Source organism: Clupea harengus, chromosome 5 (assembly GCF_900700415.2).
Source record: "Clupea harengus chromosome 5, Ch_v2.0.2, whole genome shotgun sequence".
In the NCBI taxonomy this organism is placed as follows: domain Eukaryota; kingdom Metazoa; phylum Chordata; class Actinopteri; order Clupeiformes; family Clupeidae; genus Clupea; species Clupea harengus.
Window position 1 is genome coordinate 1837576 of NC_045156.1, and position 20042 is coordinate 1857617.

The 20042-nt window shown below is 44.8% G+C and overlaps 2 protein-coding genes across 2 annotated transcripts in view; one reads left to right on the forward strand and one right to left on the reverse strand.

Annotated features, from left to right (window-relative positions):
* Window positions 1–6853, forward strand: part of cntn4 (contactin 4) — a 97575-nt gene extending 90722 nt beyond the window's left edge. Inside the window, exons 18-23 of the mRNA XM_012838633.3 lie at window positions 1227–1461; window positions 1948–2078; window positions 3613–3799; window positions 4086–4198; window positions 4351–4519; window positions 5046–6853. Coding sequence (XP_012694087.2) covers window positions 1227–1461; window positions 1948–2078; window positions 3613–3799; window positions 4086–4198; window positions 4351–4519; window positions 5046–5137 — 927 coding nt within the window. The 3' untranslated portion in view covers window positions 5138–6853. The remainder of the gene's footprint in view (window positions 1–1226; window positions 1462–1947; window positions 2079–3612; window positions 3800–4085; window positions 4199–4350; window positions 4520–5045) is intronic.
* A 464-nt stretch (window positions 6854–7317) lies between these two features.
* On the reverse strand, window positions 7318–19173 carry rbm19 (RNA binding motif protein 19). The gene is made up of 24 exons (XM_012838652.3): window positions 19018–19173; window positions 18499–18681; window positions 18269–18391; window positions 18116–18151; window positions 17725–18004; window positions 17354–17619; window positions 16998–17057; window positions 16797–16875; window positions 16605–16676; window positions 16178–16381; window positions 15784–15914; window positions 15471–15595; window positions 14741–14837; window positions 13876–13986; window positions 13411–13611; window positions 13058–13145; window positions 12477–12658; window positions 12321–12381; window positions 12052–12131; window positions 11645–11700; window positions 10887–11003; window positions 10516–10621; window positions 8082–8202; window positions 7318–7944 (listed from the first exon to the last, which is right to left on the reverse strand). The coding sequence occupies exons 1-24, from the start codon at window positions 19051–19053 to the stop codon at window positions 7856–7858; spliced, it is 2904 nt and encodes a 967-aa protein (XP_012694106.2). The 5' UTR covers window positions 19054–19173; the 3' UTR covers window positions 7318–7855.
* Window positions 19174–20042: the final 869 nt, after the last annotated feature.

The window sequence follows — 20042 nt, forward strand, 5'->3', positions numbered from 1 at the left end:
AAGAGGCAGCCAGGTTTATGTATGGCATTTCATATTAAAGAATAGAGAGGCAATAACTGCTGCTGTCACCCAGGGGAAGAGAAATGCCTTTGAGCTTTTAATAAGATAATTAAACAGAGGAAAAAAAATGCCTTCTTTCAAAGTTACGGACAACTTTTCAAAGATTTTTCTTTTCCTTCTTTTTTTTTTCCCTGGCATTTTTTTTTCCTCGCTATTTTTCACGCGGCAAGGTTTTTATCAGTGTGTTTTTTGAAAAGGCATATTCAAGTACACAGCTGAAATAATCTGCTGCTGCTGGTGGTGCTGCAGCTGTCTCGTTTCTTACAAATGACATTTTGGCAACCATGGAAGTTCAGTGGAAGTGCAGTTTTGCACAGACATTAAGAAAAACATGGGGGACTGCTATACTGATTTAAGGTTGGCCTCCATAAATTCATAATGCTTCCTGGGCTCATTTATTTTCAAATAACTGTGTGTGTATGTTGTGTGTGTGTGTGCACGTATGAGTATATGTGCATAAATACTGGTTTGTGTGTGAGCGCACACGCATGAGTGTATGTGCATACATGCTGGTGTGTGTGTGTGTTTATTTATTTCTGTGCATATGGATGGATGTGTGTGAGTATATGGATATTTCTGTTTCTGTGTGTGTGTGTGTGTGTGTGTACACGCCTATTAATATTGGAGCATGTGTGTATTTAGCCCCTGTATCTGTATGTATTTATGTGCACTTGATAGACAGCTCCCAGAATGCTAAGTTTCATTGAATTTAATGGGCCATCCCAAAGTTCGGAGGTCTTATATTTCTTGATAATGACCGCTGAAAAAGTAATGGCTGCTTCAATGGGCAATGGGTTTTGTGCTTCTGATTCACATCTTTCATAGCATTCCGCAAGCAGTCTGTTCATTTATCATAATGCAAACACATTGAAGGCGGCAAGTAATGCGTTATGCAACACCTGAAACATTAGGTATAACTCTTGTTGCATAAAGAACTATATTTTTCTCACGAAATGGCAACAAAATCACTAAAAAAGACTGTGTTTGGCAAGTAATCATATAATAAGCAGAATAATATAGTCTGCCAGTCATTACGAGACCTGTATCGTCCTGTCGGGATATATTTTAAAAGAATTACCGGCGGACTATACACTAGCCCTTACTTGTATGTCTTCTTTTTTTCAATGTATGTATCTGTGTACGTGTGTGTTTGTGTCTGTGCACAGCCTGTCCCTGAGGAGCTGCAGAATGGCGAAGGCTTCGGCTACGTGGTGGCCTTCAGGCCGCTCAACGCCACAGGCTGGATGCAGGCCGCCGTGCCCTTGGCCGACGCCTCCAGATACATCTTCAAAAACGACAGCGTCCAGCCCTTCTCGCCCTTCCAAGTCAAAGTGGGCGTCTACAACAATAAAGGAGAGGGCCCCTTCGGACCCACAGTGACCGTGTACTCCGCCGAGGAGGGTGAGGGACACTGCTAACTGTCAATGGCATCTGTCTCTCAGTGGCAACCACTATGAATGCATGATTTCCCATGGCCTGTGGTTCCTCGCTGTGGCATCTGAGGAGTAAGATGTATTAAGTATGGTCGCTTACCCACGTTGATCATTGGCATTTCAAGAGTATGCACATCAAGGTATTTTTCTAATGTGCCAGACTCTGAAGCTCACATTTTTACGTGCCAATTTTGACCAGCCATGGGCAATTTGCTTGCCCGAGTCTAATTGTAAATGTACGATTATGTGGAATGGGTGGGGGGGGGGGGGGGGAATCATTTTTTTGTCTGATCATTATGGCCTTGAGCTACAATTCAGTTTTCAGTCTCATCCCTGTGCTAGAAAGATATGGAGCCACTTACATGCTAATGGTATTGAAACGTCTTTTTTGTTTGCCTGTCGGTGTGTGATTGTTTGTTTTTTGTTTGTATTGCCTGCTTTGCATTCATCTCAGAGCCGGTGCGAACACCCAACAGAGTCCGTGCCAAGAGTCTGTCGGCTTCAGACGTGGAGGTGACATGGAGAGGCTTGCCCTGGTACACAAGCAAGAAGCCCGACCAGAGCAAAAGAATCCTCGGCTACGAGGTGCGTACTGAACAAAGTGAGAGTGATCAGAAAGAAAGCAGGGCTGTTAGCACACCTGGCTTTTACATCAGCTCTTCCTGTGGTGGTTTTTTTTTCTGCATAGGGTTGCACACAGAGGAGGTGAACTTTAGGGAGATTACTTTGGCAAACGTGTTGTTTCCTTCAGCACAATTTGAAACGTCTTTGGTATTTCGGGAGCCAGACATATTGTAGCCAGACAGCATACAACACAGTGTCCTTGGAGACAAAAAATGCGTCACATCCTCAAAAGTGTTTGTTATGACCGGCCACACACACAGAACGCAACACAAAGCAGCAGTAGCAGAACGGAGTTCTGTGTGTGTGTGTGTGTGTGTGTGTGTGTGTGTGTGTGCGTACGTGCGTGTCATCCTCCTCCGTTATTGATGTTTGTCAGTTCTTAATGCGCCTTGGGCATTGGTAATTTAATTGACCACTAACACATGTCGTTTGGTCATTGCTCCATATGTTTGCTTTTTTTCTTTTCCTGCCTACTCTGAATGAAGCAGAGGTTGTGTTAATGTGATTTGTGCAGGCGGATGGGAAACAAAACAAAAAAATGAACTCAGCCAAGCACACAGTTAGCAGGTGACAGGACCTCAAACAGCGTCCCAACAGTTTTCACCAGACTACGGAAATCTAATATTTGAATGAGGGCACAGGTTCGATCCATTAGATGCAGAGAGTGGGCTGTCCTGGGCTCATGCTTGGCTGGCCGGCCTAAGTAAACAGTCCTCTTGAGCCGGCGCGAGGCGAGGTGCTGCAGCGTGAGCGAAGGCAAATTATATTTGTGTTGTCATCCGTCGCCTCTCGGCTCCCACTCCCCGTGACAAAGAAAAGCTTTTATCAGTTTCAGCTTGACAGCTGTGAAATTCAGTTACCTCATGATTTGGCTTTTTTTTTTTTTTTTGGCAGCGTCATTTAAATACCTCTTAACCAGCACTCAGTGCATGCCTCCAGTGGTGCGCTAACTGTCTGTGATATAGATACGCCGCTGTGAGAAGGTCAGAGCGGAGCTCTTTTAACAGATAACGCCCCATTGGACGCAGTGTCGGAGCCGAGTGACTGGCGTGCGTTCAGCTTGTGTTTCTGTGGTGACGGACACGGATAATAACGTAGGGCGTAACGCACGGCGAGTCCATTTTCGTAAACACTGCATAAGTAACATCTGCCAGCAGTCACACTTTTACACACACACACATATACACACAGGTATTGTCTAAGACAAAGAGCACGTCAGCAGGATGCCGATGCTAATGCTGCGGGGAACAATACTTAAATTAACCAAAACACATTACCGAGCTCTCATTAGAATACATTTTCAACATTCAGCAGCGGACTACAGAGCCTTATCCCTTCAAACTCCATTTTGGGATGACCATGAGGCCTGTAGTTATTCATTCATTTAAAAATACTTTGTTCGTTAAGCCGTTGTGTATTTTGGTTGGAGATCCGCTGTAATCCCTGTAATGGAAGCCTTGAGGGTCAAAGTGGGACTCTGTCCTCCTCTCTCTAGCTGAGATACTGGGAGAAGACGGAAAAGGAGGAGACGGCAAGCGTGCTGAGGACGGTGGGCAATCAGACGTCGGCCATTATCCAGGGTCTGAAAGGAAGTACCACCTACTACGTGACGGTGCGAGCATACAACACGGCGGGCTCCGGACCCCCGAGCGGCATCTCCAACGTCACCACCAAGAAGCCACGTGAGTCCCGGCCTCGTGTAGGAGACATGAGAGACCCCTCTGGGTGACCCCTTCTGTTTCCTTCCTTCTTACTACTTTTACTCTTTATCTCGCTACCTTCTTTACCTTTATTTATTATTGTTCTTCCTCTTCTGAAATCTTATTTCTGTTCTTTGTTTCTTCTTTTCTTCCTCTTCTTTTGATTCATCCCCCCCTACTTTTTATTTTTCTCTCTTTACTTCTACTCCACTTTTGCCTCCTCTTCCATGATGTTCACTTTTTCCTGTTTTATTTTATTGTGCTTCAGCTCCCAGCCAGCCTCCACTTAAAGTCATGTGGAACACGTCGAACTCCAAGATCATCCTGAACTGGGAACGAGTGAAAGCCCTGGAGAACGAGTCGGAGGTCATGGGCTACAAAGTAAGCCAGCAGGGCGGCGGGTGGATTAGGTTGAACTTTTACCTCCTCCACTCTCACTAGGGCTGAGCCTCTGACCTCGAAAAAAATCCCTCACTTTCTCTCGCTGTCGTTTTTTTCCCCTCCCTCCCCTCTTCCTTTCTTTTTGTTTGAAGGTGCTCTACAAACGGAACAGGCACAGTCGGCCCAGCGTCATGGAGACCAACACCACCTCGGTGGAGCTCTCCCTCCCCACCGACGAGGAGTACATCATCCAGATCAAGCCCTTTGGAGAGGGCGGCGAGGGCAGCAGCAGCAGACAAATCACCATCCCCAGAATATCAGGTCAGGAAGAGACGACCGGCTCGCCTGCCTACTGCCGCCCGCGCCCGCTGCTTTATAACCTCGCAATTAACATGTGTCAACCTTCACCGCAAACACTCCCCTCTGGCTTAGAAAGGAAAATAGCCGGCTCTGCCCTCCCTGACCCTCTCTATTGAATAAGGAAAAGCGAGACCAGGGGAAATCTATAAGAGCTCGACTTCTCCTTTTGCCGTTTCCATAGAGCTCATCGCTCAAGACAGACACATTCAGACAGGGCGATGTTGTTGAATGGGTTGCTTTATTTCACTGAATGGGTATGATCAAGTCAAAGGGGAGGATTTGTGAGTTGCATATATCATAATCACGATGTCATGCAATTATACATGTGGTATCGTACTGAAGTAAAATCTCTCCTGTCACGGCCCCCATGGCAAGCCTGGTTGCTCTAAGGGCGTTAAGGCCTTGGGTTCTGTAAAGTGTCTGTAGACAATGTTGATGGAAGGGTATAGAAATATATTAAATTAAATATTGTCCTTGTATGTTTCAGGTTCCCCTGCGATGGGCTCAGCCTCCACAGTGTCCACCCTGTCGGCGCTCAGCACAATAGCACTTTCCTTCACAGCACGGACATCCTTATGACGAACCGGATTGTGGAGAGAGATGACCCAAAGCTGCCTGCACAGAGGGCAGGAATCGGACGGGCCGCAACGAAAACGACCACCTTAAACTAGATCCATTCATTTAGAAGCTAGAGAGCAAGAGAGGTCTGAGGAGAGAGAAACGTTACCGAGATGAGCAGGGCTCGGAGGTTACGAGGTCCCTGCCACGTACTAAGGAATGGGCGAAAAACAAGGCTCGAGTCTGTTGTTACCAAAGCAGCTTAGAAAAAGAGAAAAAAATTAAAAAAAATCTTATATGCGTATTTTGTATGACATATCTAGCTTTTTATAAATTTCTTTTGAATCGACTTGAAACTGATCTGAACCCAGTTTCTGGACAGGCTTATGGATGTGTAGGAGCTGCCGTAGATGCATGTCATTTACATTCTCTGACTGCATAAAACAAATGGGATTGCTTTGAAAACCCCTCTTCGAACCCTTTTGATGTGTGTTGTAATTCAGTTTTATTATTATTTCCAGATGAAGTCTTGAACTTCTAACTCTATGGGTCATGCAATCAAATTTAGACCACATGACCACTCCTTAATGTTTACTCTCCCGTTCGTCAGCATTGCACTAAAGTAATCCCCTTGACTGCAGATTCCAATAACAGAAAATCATAATGGTAGAAAGATGAACGAGAATATGCTTCCCAGCAACGAGGGTGAACGTCCTATCTCCCTCCCTCTCTCTTCTCTGTAAGTGCAGTCTTTCCTTGCGGACTCGCTCTGACCACTATTGTACTGAAGACTAGATCATATGGCTGTCACCTCATCCATGCATTGTTGTACGTATAGAGCTCTTCTTTGCCTTGTGTGTGCCTCATCATGTGTTTAAAAATCCTCAGGTCCTGAAGAAAAAGCCTTAACTTCTACCACATATTTATTTTCAAGACTATACTGTACGTCATTATTAGCACAGCGGGACTCTCTGCAGTGGTTATTGGTGATTGGGTGAGATATAGTTTAAGTAGTCATACCTAATGCGTTGCTTTGCAGTTGTTAGTACTTCAAGGTCCATCTCATGATGTTGCCGTTCATCATGGCTCAAGGGCAATGGTATATGTGAGGCCTGGTCCGTTTCAGTAGGTCTGTGTTTGAAAATATTCTGCTGCTAATTTTTCTTTTGATTTCGTTTTTCCTCCGTGGGAACAGTCTGCTGACGCCGTGTGAGACTGGTACAGTACATAGCGTGTAAATTTAGTCGAGCGCCAGTAGTGTGTCGTACTTTAAAGGGACGTGTAGGCTAGATTGCTGAGCGTCTCAGAATTGCGCCATGAAAAAAAAAAAAAAAGTGTAATATACTTTTTTGTATATTTCAGATCATTTATATATTAAAAAAATATAAACAAACAACGTTTCTAAAGAGCTGATCTTGGTTTTTACCTGACTACACGAAACCATTTCATAACAGCGCTTTACTATCTCTCTGCATGTGTCTGTTCTTTGGGTTCATCCATTTTTGCTTGTAGACTGACTGGCTTGTGGTCATGCAAGAGATGGGAGGTGCAGATGTTTGAGATTTGTGTACGTGTGTCCATGTAGGGCAAAAGAATCATCACCGTCTTAGTCTCTCTCTTTCTCATTCGGAAGCGCTTCTCCATGCCGATGTGTATCACTAGAGATCTAGACTCTTTTTTGATGTTGTTCCTTGTTTATACTGGGTCGATGAATAAAGTTTATTAACTTATTTAAAACAGTGTGAGATGTCGGTAATTTACTAGATGTTTGTTGAGAGGTGCCTTTCATTCCAAGGGGATTAACTTAAGGTCAAGCCCCCATCCCCAACAGACGCAGACACAGACACAATATTTCAAATACATCAGGATACTTTGTGTCCTACATGAGCAAAATATAATTCTGCCCATTTTTACCAGCAACCAGAAACCTTTTGTGAACCAAGGGCCTTCGTGTGCAGGGATTGCCGTTGCAGTAATCTGTCATCCCACTAGATGGGGTGAATGAGCTCACTTGAGAATTCCATCAAGTGGAACTTCTAAAACATTCTATTATTTTCCTCAACTTATGTCTAAGGAGACTGAACTGATGACAGATTCACTTTGAAGTTTGAAGCCACCATCAGAGAGCCATGTGAGACATGAACAAAGAGCATTAAAACATCTTTAATTCACAAAGAGATATCAACCCAAGGAAAACCTGATCTTATCCAAACCATTTCTTTAGGTTTACATTAAACAATATACATTTTAATAAGCTGTGCCATAAAAAATATGAAAAGCTTCCCATATCAAATGTCCACAAAATGCATTAGGTGTATGATCGGAATCCTTACCTAAGAGGATCAACTAATGGGATGCATTATATCCAGCCCAAAGCACAAACATTCTTGTCGAGCTAAACTTGTGCCCTTCATCAGTCTCTCATTAGCCATGTTCTCACAGGCCCACCCTTCCTCTTAGTTTGATGATGATGATGATGATCTGGTCTTTCAGCAAGGGAGACCCCATAGAGAGTGTCCATCCTGTCCCAGACTTTGGGGCCACCCCTGTCCAAGTCCCTCGTTGACAGTTCGAAGTGAAAAGAAAATGGCCGCCTCTCCAAACCTCATAGATGGACCAACAAGAGCACCTGTGGACACCACTGTGGACACCAGTCTTCTAGTCACCACCGGGGCCATACAGGCTCCTGTTGCTCAGTCCTGATCGTCACCCCTCTCTCTCTCTCTCTCTCTCGGTCTCTCAATCGTCCTCCTCCTCCTCTCCTCCTGCTTCCATCTTCTCCATTATACCCTCCATCACCTCTGACTGCTTCCTCTTCTTCGGGGCGTCTGAGGGAGGAACACACAGCGGGACACAACACACAGTTAACTACCAGGGCCTGGGCTGAGGGCCCACCACAGAAGAAAGAACAGAAAACAGCAGGCAGAGCATTATGGGAATTGTGGGGGGGGGGGGGGGGGGTTACCGTGGAAGTGCTGTGCCGTCTTCCTGCGTAGGGTGTCTACGGTGTCATCAGAGTCGGCCCACTCCAGCACCAGACGTCTGCCGTACAGATGGGTGCTGTGGCACAGGGCCATGAATGCTTTCTGACAGAGGGAGAGGGGAAAAAAAGGGATGGAGGGAGAGACAGAGAAGGAAGCAGAGCGAGAGAGAGAGAGAGAGGGGGGGGGGGTATGTTTGTGTGAGATAGAGACAAAGAAATGGAGAACGGAACAATCCTACAGTTGATAGTTATGGCAGACATGTAGACGGATGGGTGTTAGTTATGGCAGACATGTAGACGGATGGGTAGTTTCTAGTTATGGCAGACATGTAGACGGATGGGTGTTAGTTATGGCAGACATGTAGACGGATGGGTGTTAGTTATGGCAGACATGTAGACGGATGGGTGTTAGTTATGGCAGACATGTAGACGGATGGGTAGTTTATAGTTATGGCAGACATGTAGACGGATGGGTAGTTTCTAGTTATGGCAGACATGTAGACGGATGGGTAGTTTCTAGTTATGGCAGACATGTAGACGGATGGGTGTTAGTTATGGCAGACATGTAGACGGATGGGTGTTAGTTATGGCAGACATGTAGACGGATGGGTGTTAGTTATGGCAGACATGTAGACGGATGGGTGTTAGTTATGGCAGACATGTAGACGGATGGGTGTTAGTTATGGCAGACATGTAGACGGATGGGTGTTAGTTATGGCAGACATGTAGACGGATGGGTAGTTTATAGTTATGGCAGACATGTAGACGGATGGGTAGTTTATAGTTATGGCAGACATGTAGACGGATGGGTAGTTTATAGTTATGGCAGACATGTAGACGGATGGGTAGTTTATAGTTATGGCAGACATGTAGACGGATGGGTAGTTTATAGTTATGGCAGACATGTAGACGGATGGGTGTTAGTTATGGCAGACATGTAGACGGATGGGTGTTAGTTATGGCAGACATGTAGACGGATGGGTGTTAGTTATGGCAGACATGTAGACGGATGGGTGTTAGTTATGGCAGACATGTAGACGGATGGGTGTTAGTTATGGCAGACATGTAGACGGATGGGTGTTAGTTATGGCAGACATGTAGACGGATGGGTGTTAGTTATGGCAGACATGTAGACGGATGGGTGTTAGTTATGGCAGACATGTAGACGGATGGGTGTTAGTTATGGCAGACATGTAGACGGATGGGTAGTTTATAGTTATGGCAGACATGTAGACGGATGGGTAGTTTATAGTTATGGCAGACATGTAGACGGATGGGTAGTTTATAGTTATGGCAGACATGTAGACGGATGGGTAGTTTATAGTTATGGCAGACATGTAGACGGATGGGTAGTTTATAGTTATGGCAGACATGTAGACGGATGGGTGTTAGTTATGGCAGACATGTAGACGGATGGGTGTTAGTTATGGCAGACATGTAGACGGATGGGTGTTAGTTATGGCAGACATGTAGACGGATGGGTGTTAGTTATGGCAGACATGTAGACGGATGGGTGTTAGTTATGGCAGACATGTAGACGGATGGGTGTTAGTTATGGCAGACATGTAGACGGATGGGTGTTAGTTATGGCAGACATGTAGACGGATGGGTAGTTTATAGTTATGGCAGACATGTAGACGGATGGGTAGTTTCTAGTTATGGCAGACATGTAGACGGATGGGTAGTTTCTAGTTATGGCAGACATGTAGACGGATGGGTAGTTTCTAGTTATGGCAGACATGTAGACGGATGGGTGTTAGTTATGGCAGACATGTAGACGGATGGGTGTTAGTTATGGCAGACATGTAGACGGATGGGTGTTAGTTATGGCAGACATGTAGACGGATGGGTGTTAGTTATGGCAGACATGTAGACGGATGGGTGTTAGTTATGGCAGACATGTAGACGGATGGGTGTTAGTTATGGCAGACATGTAGACGGATGGGTGTTAGTTATGGCAGACATGTAGACGGATGGGTGTTAGTTATGGCAGACATGTAGACGGATGGGTGTTAGTTATGGCAGACATGTAGACGGATGGGTGTTAGTTATGGCAGACATGTAGACGGATGGGTGTTAGTTATGGCAGACATGTAGACGGATGGGTGTTAGTTATGACAGACATGTAGACGGATGGGTGTTAGTTATGGCAGACATGTAGACGGATGGGTGTTAGTTATGGCAGACATGTAGACGGATGGGTGTTAGTTATGGCAGACATGTAGACGGATGGGTGTTAGTTATGGCAGACATGTAGACGGATGGGTGTTAGTTATGGCAGACATGTAGACGGATGGGTGTTAGTTATGGCAGACATGTAGACGGATGGGTGTTAGACATGTAGACGGATGGGTGTTAGTTATGGCAGACATGTAGACGGATGGGGAGTCGGCGGAAGCTGGCCGCGTGTGCTCACTTTGGCGTCCTGTTTGGTGATGAAGTCCACGAAGCCAAAGCCACGGTGGGATCCAGTGCCGCTGGCCTTCTTGGGCAAGCGGACGGTCTTCAGCTCGCCAAACGTGCTAGCGCGGGGAGACGTACACATTAGAGCCTCTCTCAAGCAAGCGTGCGCAACCTTCAACAGTTTCACCCAATCTGAGAAGAGCTACTCTGTCAAACTAGGGGCAGAAGTCCATGACTAATATGTGGAAGCTGAAGGCATGGGACAGCGGTAAAGAGGGCTGTATTCAAACAGGCCTAGTACACTATGTGTGCATACTAACCTGATACGCTGAAACATTTAGAGGCTAAAGACAGACACTAGACTCTTGTAAATGTTGCCCTTACCAGAACAGCTCCCGCAGCTCCCTCACTGTTGCCTGGAAGGGGATGTTGCGCACCAGGATTTTGGAGGTGGTTTGCTTTTTGGTGCTCTGCTTTTTCCGAGAGCTCACAGCACCTGATCTAAAGGAGAGAAAGCTTCGACTTAGCTCACTTGAAAACACCATACAGAAAGAGACAAGTGCAGCTTATGGTGCTGTAAAATCTTGTGGTTCATATTTCAGCGAATAAAAGTAGGAGGTACACTTAATATGTGAAAGGTTTATGCTCCCCGCACCAGGTGAACTTCAGCAAGTGCATGAGCCGAGAGTGGGTATGAAAGTAACGCTATACAATATGTGTCTAATGGCCCAGTCTCATTATTACCTATTATTACTGTTATTCATGCAAAATGGTCTGCTTCAACTGAAGCTTGCCTGAAAGCTCTACTGCCAGTTGTTCATGAATTATAGCACTCATCTACTTCAAATCCATTGTTCAGTTAAATAATATCTCAGTTTGACACTGAAATTTTCATGGAGTTTGATTGACATTTTTGCCTAGGCGCCTAGAAGTTTTTGATGTTAGGGGCAGAGAGTTGAGCTAACTTTTTGTGAGACTAGGTTCATTTATTTGCATAAGTGTGGCCACCTGAAGGTATCGGTTACTTCAGATGGGGGAGCTTTGTCTTGCATGGACAATCACAATATGCTTCAGTGGCCTTAGAAACACCTGGTCAGGGAAGGGTCAAGCAGTCGGTCAGGGAGCTGTGAGAATGGACTTACTTGGTGGCTCTCTCCGACACCTTCAGCTCAAGCTGGTGCTCATCCATTTTGCAGTGCTGAAGGACAGAGAAAGGAGGGACAAGAAAAACCAACCAAGAGAGAAGAGGAAGAGAAGTTATTAAAATGGAAGGAAGCATTATTCAGTCACACAAGGAATAATATTACACAGCTAAATGTTGTTACTATATCAATTGAAATCTGATACAAATTACAATAAAAAAAACATTAAATGTATAAAAGATTAACATAAACGTGTGTCTGAGAAGTGCATAGAAACGTCTCTATCAATAGGCCTAGCTTTATACTCGAAATGTAACTGCTTTGATTGGCAAGTTCTCTGCCAACATTAAACACAACATTTTGAAGTTCATTTTAATGCTGCTTCCTTTGGTAAAACGATATCGTACCTGCAGTTGTCTCATGGCTTTCTGAGCAGCCTCCGGCTTACGATACTCCACAAAGCCGTAGCCCATCGATAACAGTTTACCTGACAAGAGAGCAGTCGGCTGAGCCATTTTGATTGAGACAGTGGAGAGGGCTAAAACCATTAAGTCCTTGAGCAGAAACACTTCTGTTCAGCAGGCAAGATATTATTCTCTTCCAGATTTAAAAAGGTAAAAGTTTTTTTTAAAAAGGACAGGACACGGTAGAACCAAGGAGGGAAAATATGACTTACCTGTCTTATCTTTCTTCTTGGAGATAGTACAGCTTTTTACCTCTCCACATTTGGTGAACGTCTGTAGGGGAAAGAGGGAAGCAGAAGTGTTCAGAAGACATGTTCTGGCATTCATAATGACCACAAATCAGAGCCAGTGCGCAGTGTGCTCCTCACCTGCCGTAGGGCCTCCTCCGTTGTGCTGAAGTTGAGGTTCTTGATGAAGAGCGTGGCACCTGGGATGCTCTCCTCCTCCTCCTCCTCCTCTTCTTCTTCTTCCTCCTCCTTTTCTTCATTCCCAGACCCCTTTTTCTCAGCACTCTGCTCAGGCGCAGAGGATTTGGCTGGGGACTGAACATCTGAGGAGAAGAAGAGAGGCAGATGAAAGGAGTGAGAGAGGGGCATATCTATGGAGGAGTGTCACTCCAGTGCCAAGCAGAAGAGATATAGTGCTGACGAATCAGGTGGGAGCACAGAGAGAGAGAGAGAGAGAGAGAGAGAGAGAGAGAGAGAGAGGGAGAGCGAGAGAGAGAGAAGACCAATGGGACTGGACCGGGAAGAGACCGTCATGACTTCATTTATTTGATTTTAGTTATTTATTTATCTATCCATTTCTTTCATTCTTTTTCTATCTTTTAACATTAAAAATCCATTCCCCTACACTGCCTTGGGCCAACTGCCTGTCTCCCTGTTTCAACAGCCACCGGTGAGGCAGGTATGTGGGGAGAGAAAAGGAACGCGGAGGCCTTGGAGTGTACCTGCTGGAGCTTTCTTTGTCCTGGCCTGCGCCGGGGTTGTGAAGACGGCTGTGGGCGCCCACTCCAGATACAGTGGAACATGCTGGAACTATAGAGAGAGAGAGTGGGAGGGAGAGAGAGAGAGAGAGGGAGAGAGAGAGAGAGAGAAAGAGAGAGAGAGAGAGAGAGAGAGAGAGAGAGAGAGAGAGAGAGAGATATGTGTTACTCTGTAAAGCCCAAATTCAGTTTAAACCAAATACCCTCTGGAACTTGATGAAACAAACTAGGGAGGTCTAGTTAGAGATGTTACTTTTGGAGGTGTATTTCATCACGGCCTCATTCTGACACACCCACTCAAACACACACATGCTCACCTTGCTGTAGGCCAGTCTGGTGAAGGCCTTCTTGGCCTCGGTGGGCTCCAGGAACTCAATGATGGCCGTCAGACCAGAGGAGGGAAGCAGGACCCTTCCCAGGGAGCCAAAAGGAGAGAACAGGGCCTCTAGCTCAGACCCCTCCACCCCAGACGGAAGGTTCTTCACAAGGATAACCGAGTTACTGCGTGCTCCAGACGCCTGCAGAAGGACCACACACACACACACACACACACACACACAAATAAGTAGGGGGAGAGGAGCACCGCAGAGGTTGACATCTGCTATTACCATCATCACGAGAGGAAAGCTACAGCTCTTACGTTCACTTTTAGTGAGATCACTGAAATTTGAAAAACACTTTAAATACAATACTTTGACTAAAAATACTGCCAGGCCACAAACATATTTCTGTCGAGTGTGTTGAAGTGTGCATGAAGCATTGTTGCCCTTGTTCGTGTGTACCTGACTGAAGGCGTCCAGGCTCACGCCATTCTCCAGCAGGAACTGCCGCGTCTCCTGGACAATCTGGGTCTCACCCAAGGCCATCCTTACGGCAAGGCTGCCTGATGACTCCTTTAGTGTGGACAGACAGACAGACAGACAGACAGACACAGGTCATCATTACCTCAGCCAAAAACCCATGTTACACAAAATCATGATGTCTGATCAAATACATCTCGGGCTCTTTCAGTCAATAAAACAGATCACAGGTACCAAAAAGAACAAAATGTCAAATCCGAGATTTTTTCGTGGTGTGAATATCAAGTCTAAATCAAGTGTCAAATAACAAGTGAATATCAAGTGAGGTTTTTTTTCCCCATTCACAGCGTTTCCTTCATGTTCTATCAAAGGTAGGGGTTAAGACGCAACACAATGAAGGAAGGACGTAAGGAAGGGAAAAGGTAAAAATGATGTGTACAAGATGTGTTTCTGTTTTACAAGATCGTCTGCTGTTAGTCAGAATCCTGTTCATTCCCGAGAGACCACATCCACATGCATTTTATCATAGCATATAGTTATAACTGTTTCATTATTAGTTATTGGTGTTGCTGTCTTGTTGTGTGTAATTTTACTTTGTAAACTTTATCATAGGTATGAATGAACCCGAAAAACATTTTATATATGGTGTTCGCTACTATCCGTGGTTTCGCCTATTCGCAGTAGGACTTATTATACGGGGGCCCCACTGTACACTAGAGCAGTGCTCCTATACAATATACACCCTCCACCCTGGAGCTATGGTTATAATAAGAAGTGTGTGTGTGTGTGTGTGTGTGTGTGTGTGGTGATAATGTGATCTGAGTGTGTGCATGGTGCAGTTCCTCACATGATCCAGCACTTTGCTTTTGGTGGTGTTGTACTTCTCTGCGATCGCATCTGCCACGGCGCTGGTGCCCAGGAAAAGAGCGTTCCAGTTATGAGAGCTGGCCGAGGGGGAGAGAGAAATATGGAGACAGATCAGGAATGAGTTGGGTGAGCGGTTTCACCAGACACAATCTTGAGCATCATCTGAGAAATGCTGTTTTTGTTTACTTGGTGTGTTTGTTTGTTTGTTTGTTTGTTTTCCAGTGGCCAGAAATATTTTCAGTGTGTCTGGTCTCTCGGGCCTCGTCCATGCAAGAGAACCCCAAGATTGGTTATGAGGAGGCCAGACGGAGAAATTAGCTTGGCAAAGCAATTCTGTTTACTCTCCAAAACAACACCGCGGGTCAGGGCAGCTGGCTGCAGAGAGTGAAGAATGGCCGTTTGTATGAGGCCTGACAACCCATGGAGATAGTATGCTGAGGAACACTAGAACTAAAGACCTGTAAATAAAATACTGTGTTCTTTTTTTTAGGCAATTAGGAAGTCTGTCTGAGAAAAACATCAAAGGTTGCAAAGCACGTCTTAAGGAGACCAAGTCGCCAGCGCTTGAGCCTCAGGTCAGGTTGGGTGTTTGTTTCACTTCCTTTTGGAATGCTAAATGTAGTTCATCATTGGTGGCAGTACCAAGGACAGCAGCTCTGTTGGGGGAGGAGAAAGGGAGGGGGGTGCTGGAGGGAGTGGGAGAAGCACACCTGCTACTGGCCGCCTTGTCCTTGGCATCCTTCTGTCGTTTGTAGGATGAGGAGCCCGAAGCGTTGGGGCCTTCATCAGCCTTCTCTTTCTTCAGTCGCGAGGGGAGGATGTGTAGCATACGGCCCTTATGAAGACAGAGGTACACACATTAGGAGACCAGCATAGATGTGTAGCGAATGGCCCTTATTAAGACAGAGGTGTACGCATTAGGAGACCAGCATAGACTTGAGGCAAGACACGCTATTCAAAATCAACTTGTCTCCAGTTCACAAGGATCACCAGGACAAATCACGCCACCACACTTTGACATACTTGAAAGATGTGTCCGTCAAGTTTGGCCAGCGCTGCCACAGCGTTCTCTGGGATCATATAGGAGATGAAGGCAAAGCCCTTGGGCTTCTTAGTCAGGCTGTCAATGGGGAAGTTCACTTCAGCGAGGGGACCTTCAAAGAGGCACAAAACACATTTATCAGCGACAAGATATCTCATTTGAAAAGGAAAGAGCCATTTCTTGAAATATTGCATCTTTAAAGCACAACTTCAAAGCCAACAGTGTTTCATTTCAACACCAAACATGCATTGTCTGCCTGTATATCTATCTATCTAACTAACTAACTAACCAACCAACCATAATGTCCCCTATTTGTGTGTATGTGTATGCATGTGTGGGTGTGTCACTGTGCATGTCTGTGTTTAATTAGCACACCATCTTTGTTGAACAGTTCTGTCAGCTCCTCCTCAGTGCAGGTGTAGGGCAGGTTCCTGACGAAGAGTCGCCCTGATTCTGCCACATCCTCCTCTTCCTCGTCATCCTTCAGCTGCCTCTCAAAGTTCCGCTCCTGCCAAGCATTCTCCCTCCCCTCTCTCTTGATGTATTTCTTCACTCGAAACACCTCCACATAGCGCCCCCCTGTGGCCCGCAAAACAGAAACAAATAAGACTGCTGAGCACCATTTCATTAAGCCATGCAGTGTATGCAGCACAACACTGTGAATGAGACCTTACAAAACACTAATATAAACAGACATGTTAACACAATATAGTGATACTGAGTTCTGTCTCCTATAAATTCAGTTATTTCACTTTAGACCCCCCAAGTCTCTGAGTATGCCTGCCAGACACAGGACACTTACCCATATAGTCTTTGTTCATCCGGAGAGCCCGCTCTATCTCGTCCTCAGAACGCAGATCTACATACACATAGCCTGAACAGGGATAATATGGATGAGGAACACACCAAAAATCGTGAGGCTTAAAAACTCATATCATGATTACCGCGTAGGCTTGTGTAGGAAGAGAGTGTGGAATAGAATGGCGGCTCATACCAGAGTTACGTCCCTCTGGGTTCTTTCCAATGCGTATGGCCACGGGCTTCAAAGGCGTCATAAACTCACGGATTTGTTGCTAACGGAGAGAAAGTACACATATTTGAATGCATGGTTAGATGGCTACATAAACCGATACGTTTGTTTCTATTTATAAACACACAAGGAACATGTAACTGCGTACAAGTACCACTAACTTACCTCTGTAACGTTGTATGGAACTCCACGAAGCTTAATTGTGAAATCAGTGGTAGACTGCATCTGTAAGGCAGAGAATAAAAGTGATTTAGTGACTCCTTCAAGGATTCCACAGGCATATTTCCATAAAGAGGTTAATATCATAAACCCATGATGATGCAATGAAAAGGTCCATCAAAATCCGATGCTAAATGCATCTGTTGATTTCTACCCATGTACACCGCAATACGATTCAAAATTTCAAACCTCAAACCTTCAAAAGATGACTAGCAAACCTCCCCATTATTTCCAGTTCACATGAAATTCTACCCCATGTATGGTCAAGCCTAAACTAAGGGCATGCAAACGATCACACCAACCTGAAGTCTTAGATCTTTCTTATCACTGTCCATCTCCCCACTCTCATAAGCACTGTCATTCTGACGGACAAAGGTGTGGTCCTTCTCCTCATCATCACCATCATCGTTGTCGTCTTCATCGCCACTCCCCTCCTCCTCCTTGACCATCTCTTTTGTATTTTCATCTTCATCATCAGCTTCATCCTCAATTTCAGATTTTGTCACCACCTTAGAGCGCAGGTAGTCCATATCAGATAGGCCTGTCTTGAGTGCCTCTTTGGGTGCACCTGGAAATAAGCACAAAAAGTTCACGTACATATAGCAGGAAGTTTCAGGGAAGATTTGTTTCCTTCATAATAAAGTGCTATTCCATTACTGAGAAACAGGCTAACCTCCACTCTCCGGTTCCATATCTTCATCCTTCTTTTCCTCCTCATCCTCCTCCTCCTCACCATCCTCCTCTTCATTGTCCATCTCGTCAGACTCATCGGAGTCAAAGTTTAAGTAGTCGTCTGTGGCTGCCGACTTCGACTTCTTTGTTTCTTTTTTCCCAACCCCCTTTGCTTTTCCAGTGACAGCAGGTTTCTCCATGGCATCGTTGACCCATGTGGGTACCTGCGTGCGGTTCTGATGCAATGAAAGGAATTCCTGGAAGCCTTGGTCTTTCTGGAGCTGCGTGCAGAGCGAATGCAAAAATTGTCACAAAAAAATGTACCGGTATGCGTAAAAAGAATTGTTTGTTTTACAAACAGCCATGATTGTTTTACAAACAGATTGACTTACATCTCCAAGAAAAGTGGTCACCTCCTTTTTCTTTTCCTATGAAGAATTACAAGGAATAAAATAAATAACAGGGACAATGATAACAGCTTGCCTGGAAGAAAATAAACAATATGACTTCTACTGTGAAGGAGTGTGAGCAATACTTCTCCTCACCTTCTTTGCTTTATCATCTTTTTGTTTCTCCTCTGCCTTGGCTTTCTCTGCTGAAGGCTGGCGAGTGTGCTTACTCCAAGAACGGTCTTTATTGGGATCTCCAAAAGCTTTGCAAAATTCAACCTATCCCACCACACAAATATATAAACACAAAGAATGCTAGGCGTTGTTTCAATTTAAGGTACTTCACACGTAAGCTAGATCAGCTTTCACCGAAGGTCAATATTTACCGTCACTTTTGACGTGTCAACAAAGCTCTTGTTGAAATGCTTCAGAGCCTTTTCTGCATCCTCTTCCGACTTGAAACCCACGAAACCGAACTTGCGAAACTTCCCGTCTTTGGTGAACTTCAACCCACAGTCCGTCAATGTTCCAAAGTCAGCGAACATCGTACGGAACCGCTCCTCCTTCATCTGTGAGATATAACCAGTACAAATGTCAACGAGCGACGATGACAATTAAGCTATCCTGGAGGCTATCAGCTGAAGCTAAGAATGATGTCGATTGTGGAATGATTGCTTTTAACAGGACAACTACCAGCGGTTTCAGCATTTGTTAATTAAGAATGTTTAGCTAGCTACATTTATGCTTAATTTTAAATTTTCTTGCATTAAAACTAGCTTTCTGGATGGCACCAACCGAGGTACCGATGTGTTGGTTGGTGAGGTGAGGTTGGTGAGCCACGTTATGAAGTGGCTATTCAATTATTGATATTTGTATGTGTTTTCTTGAAGGCGTTAGACACTTACCCCATTTGGGAGGTTCTTCACAATAATTCGTGACATTTTGCTGAAAACAGACGTAATCAATCCTCTGTAATGTTTGAAATCGAATGATCAACAAACCAGCGTGGATACTCTAGATCGCCGCCATATTGGATTTGACGTAATCGGAAATGGTTTGTTCCAAACAGTCAATGGTTTGTTCTCATGGTGTTACTGCCCTCCGCTGGTTTTCAAAGATTACTGCTCACAGTGAGATGTTTATAATGCCAGTCCTTATGACTGTAGAGAGGCACGCATGAGCCTTTATCTATATATCTATCTATAATTTCTACCATAAAACTTTGGTATACTCAACATTCCTCACTGGCAAATAGACTATGGACTCAGATACAGATACACAGCCCTACAGTGAAGGACCTTTTTACATAGTACCACCACTCACTGAAGAGTTTCCTTTGTTTTTTCCAAGTCTCCACAAGTAACCTTTCCAATGCCCCTCTTCCCCATCTCTTTGATGAATGACAGTAAGAGCATGTGGGTTTAATGTGTTTCCTTGCTTGTTATATAACCACTGTGACTGTGCTGTAATAGTACTCCGGTTTACTATACATCCTCTCCTATCACTACTGTTTCTCCTAACATATTGCTAGTCATGCTCTACAAGCATGGGTAGTCAGCTTGCACTCTGACTGGCATGGGATTCTGGTTCATAGTTCCACTTCTACTGTAATGATGTGACCAAAAGTGTTTTTGACTATGATTTAATTTCTGAGTGTTAACTTAATTAACCTCTGAGGGCTCCTTGCTTTTATTTATTTTTATAATTTTTTTTACATCTGGTTTAGTTCCATGTATGTGTAGGCGTATATCTCTACATGTATACTCAACAGACTAGGTACAGTGCCCTTCACAATGATTGGCACCCTTCGTGAATATGAGCAAAACAGGCTATGCAAAAAATATGTCTTTGCTGTTTATCCTCTTGGTCTTTCACTCAAAATATTCACAAAAATCTTACCTTTTCATTGAAGTAAAATCATTGAAAGAAA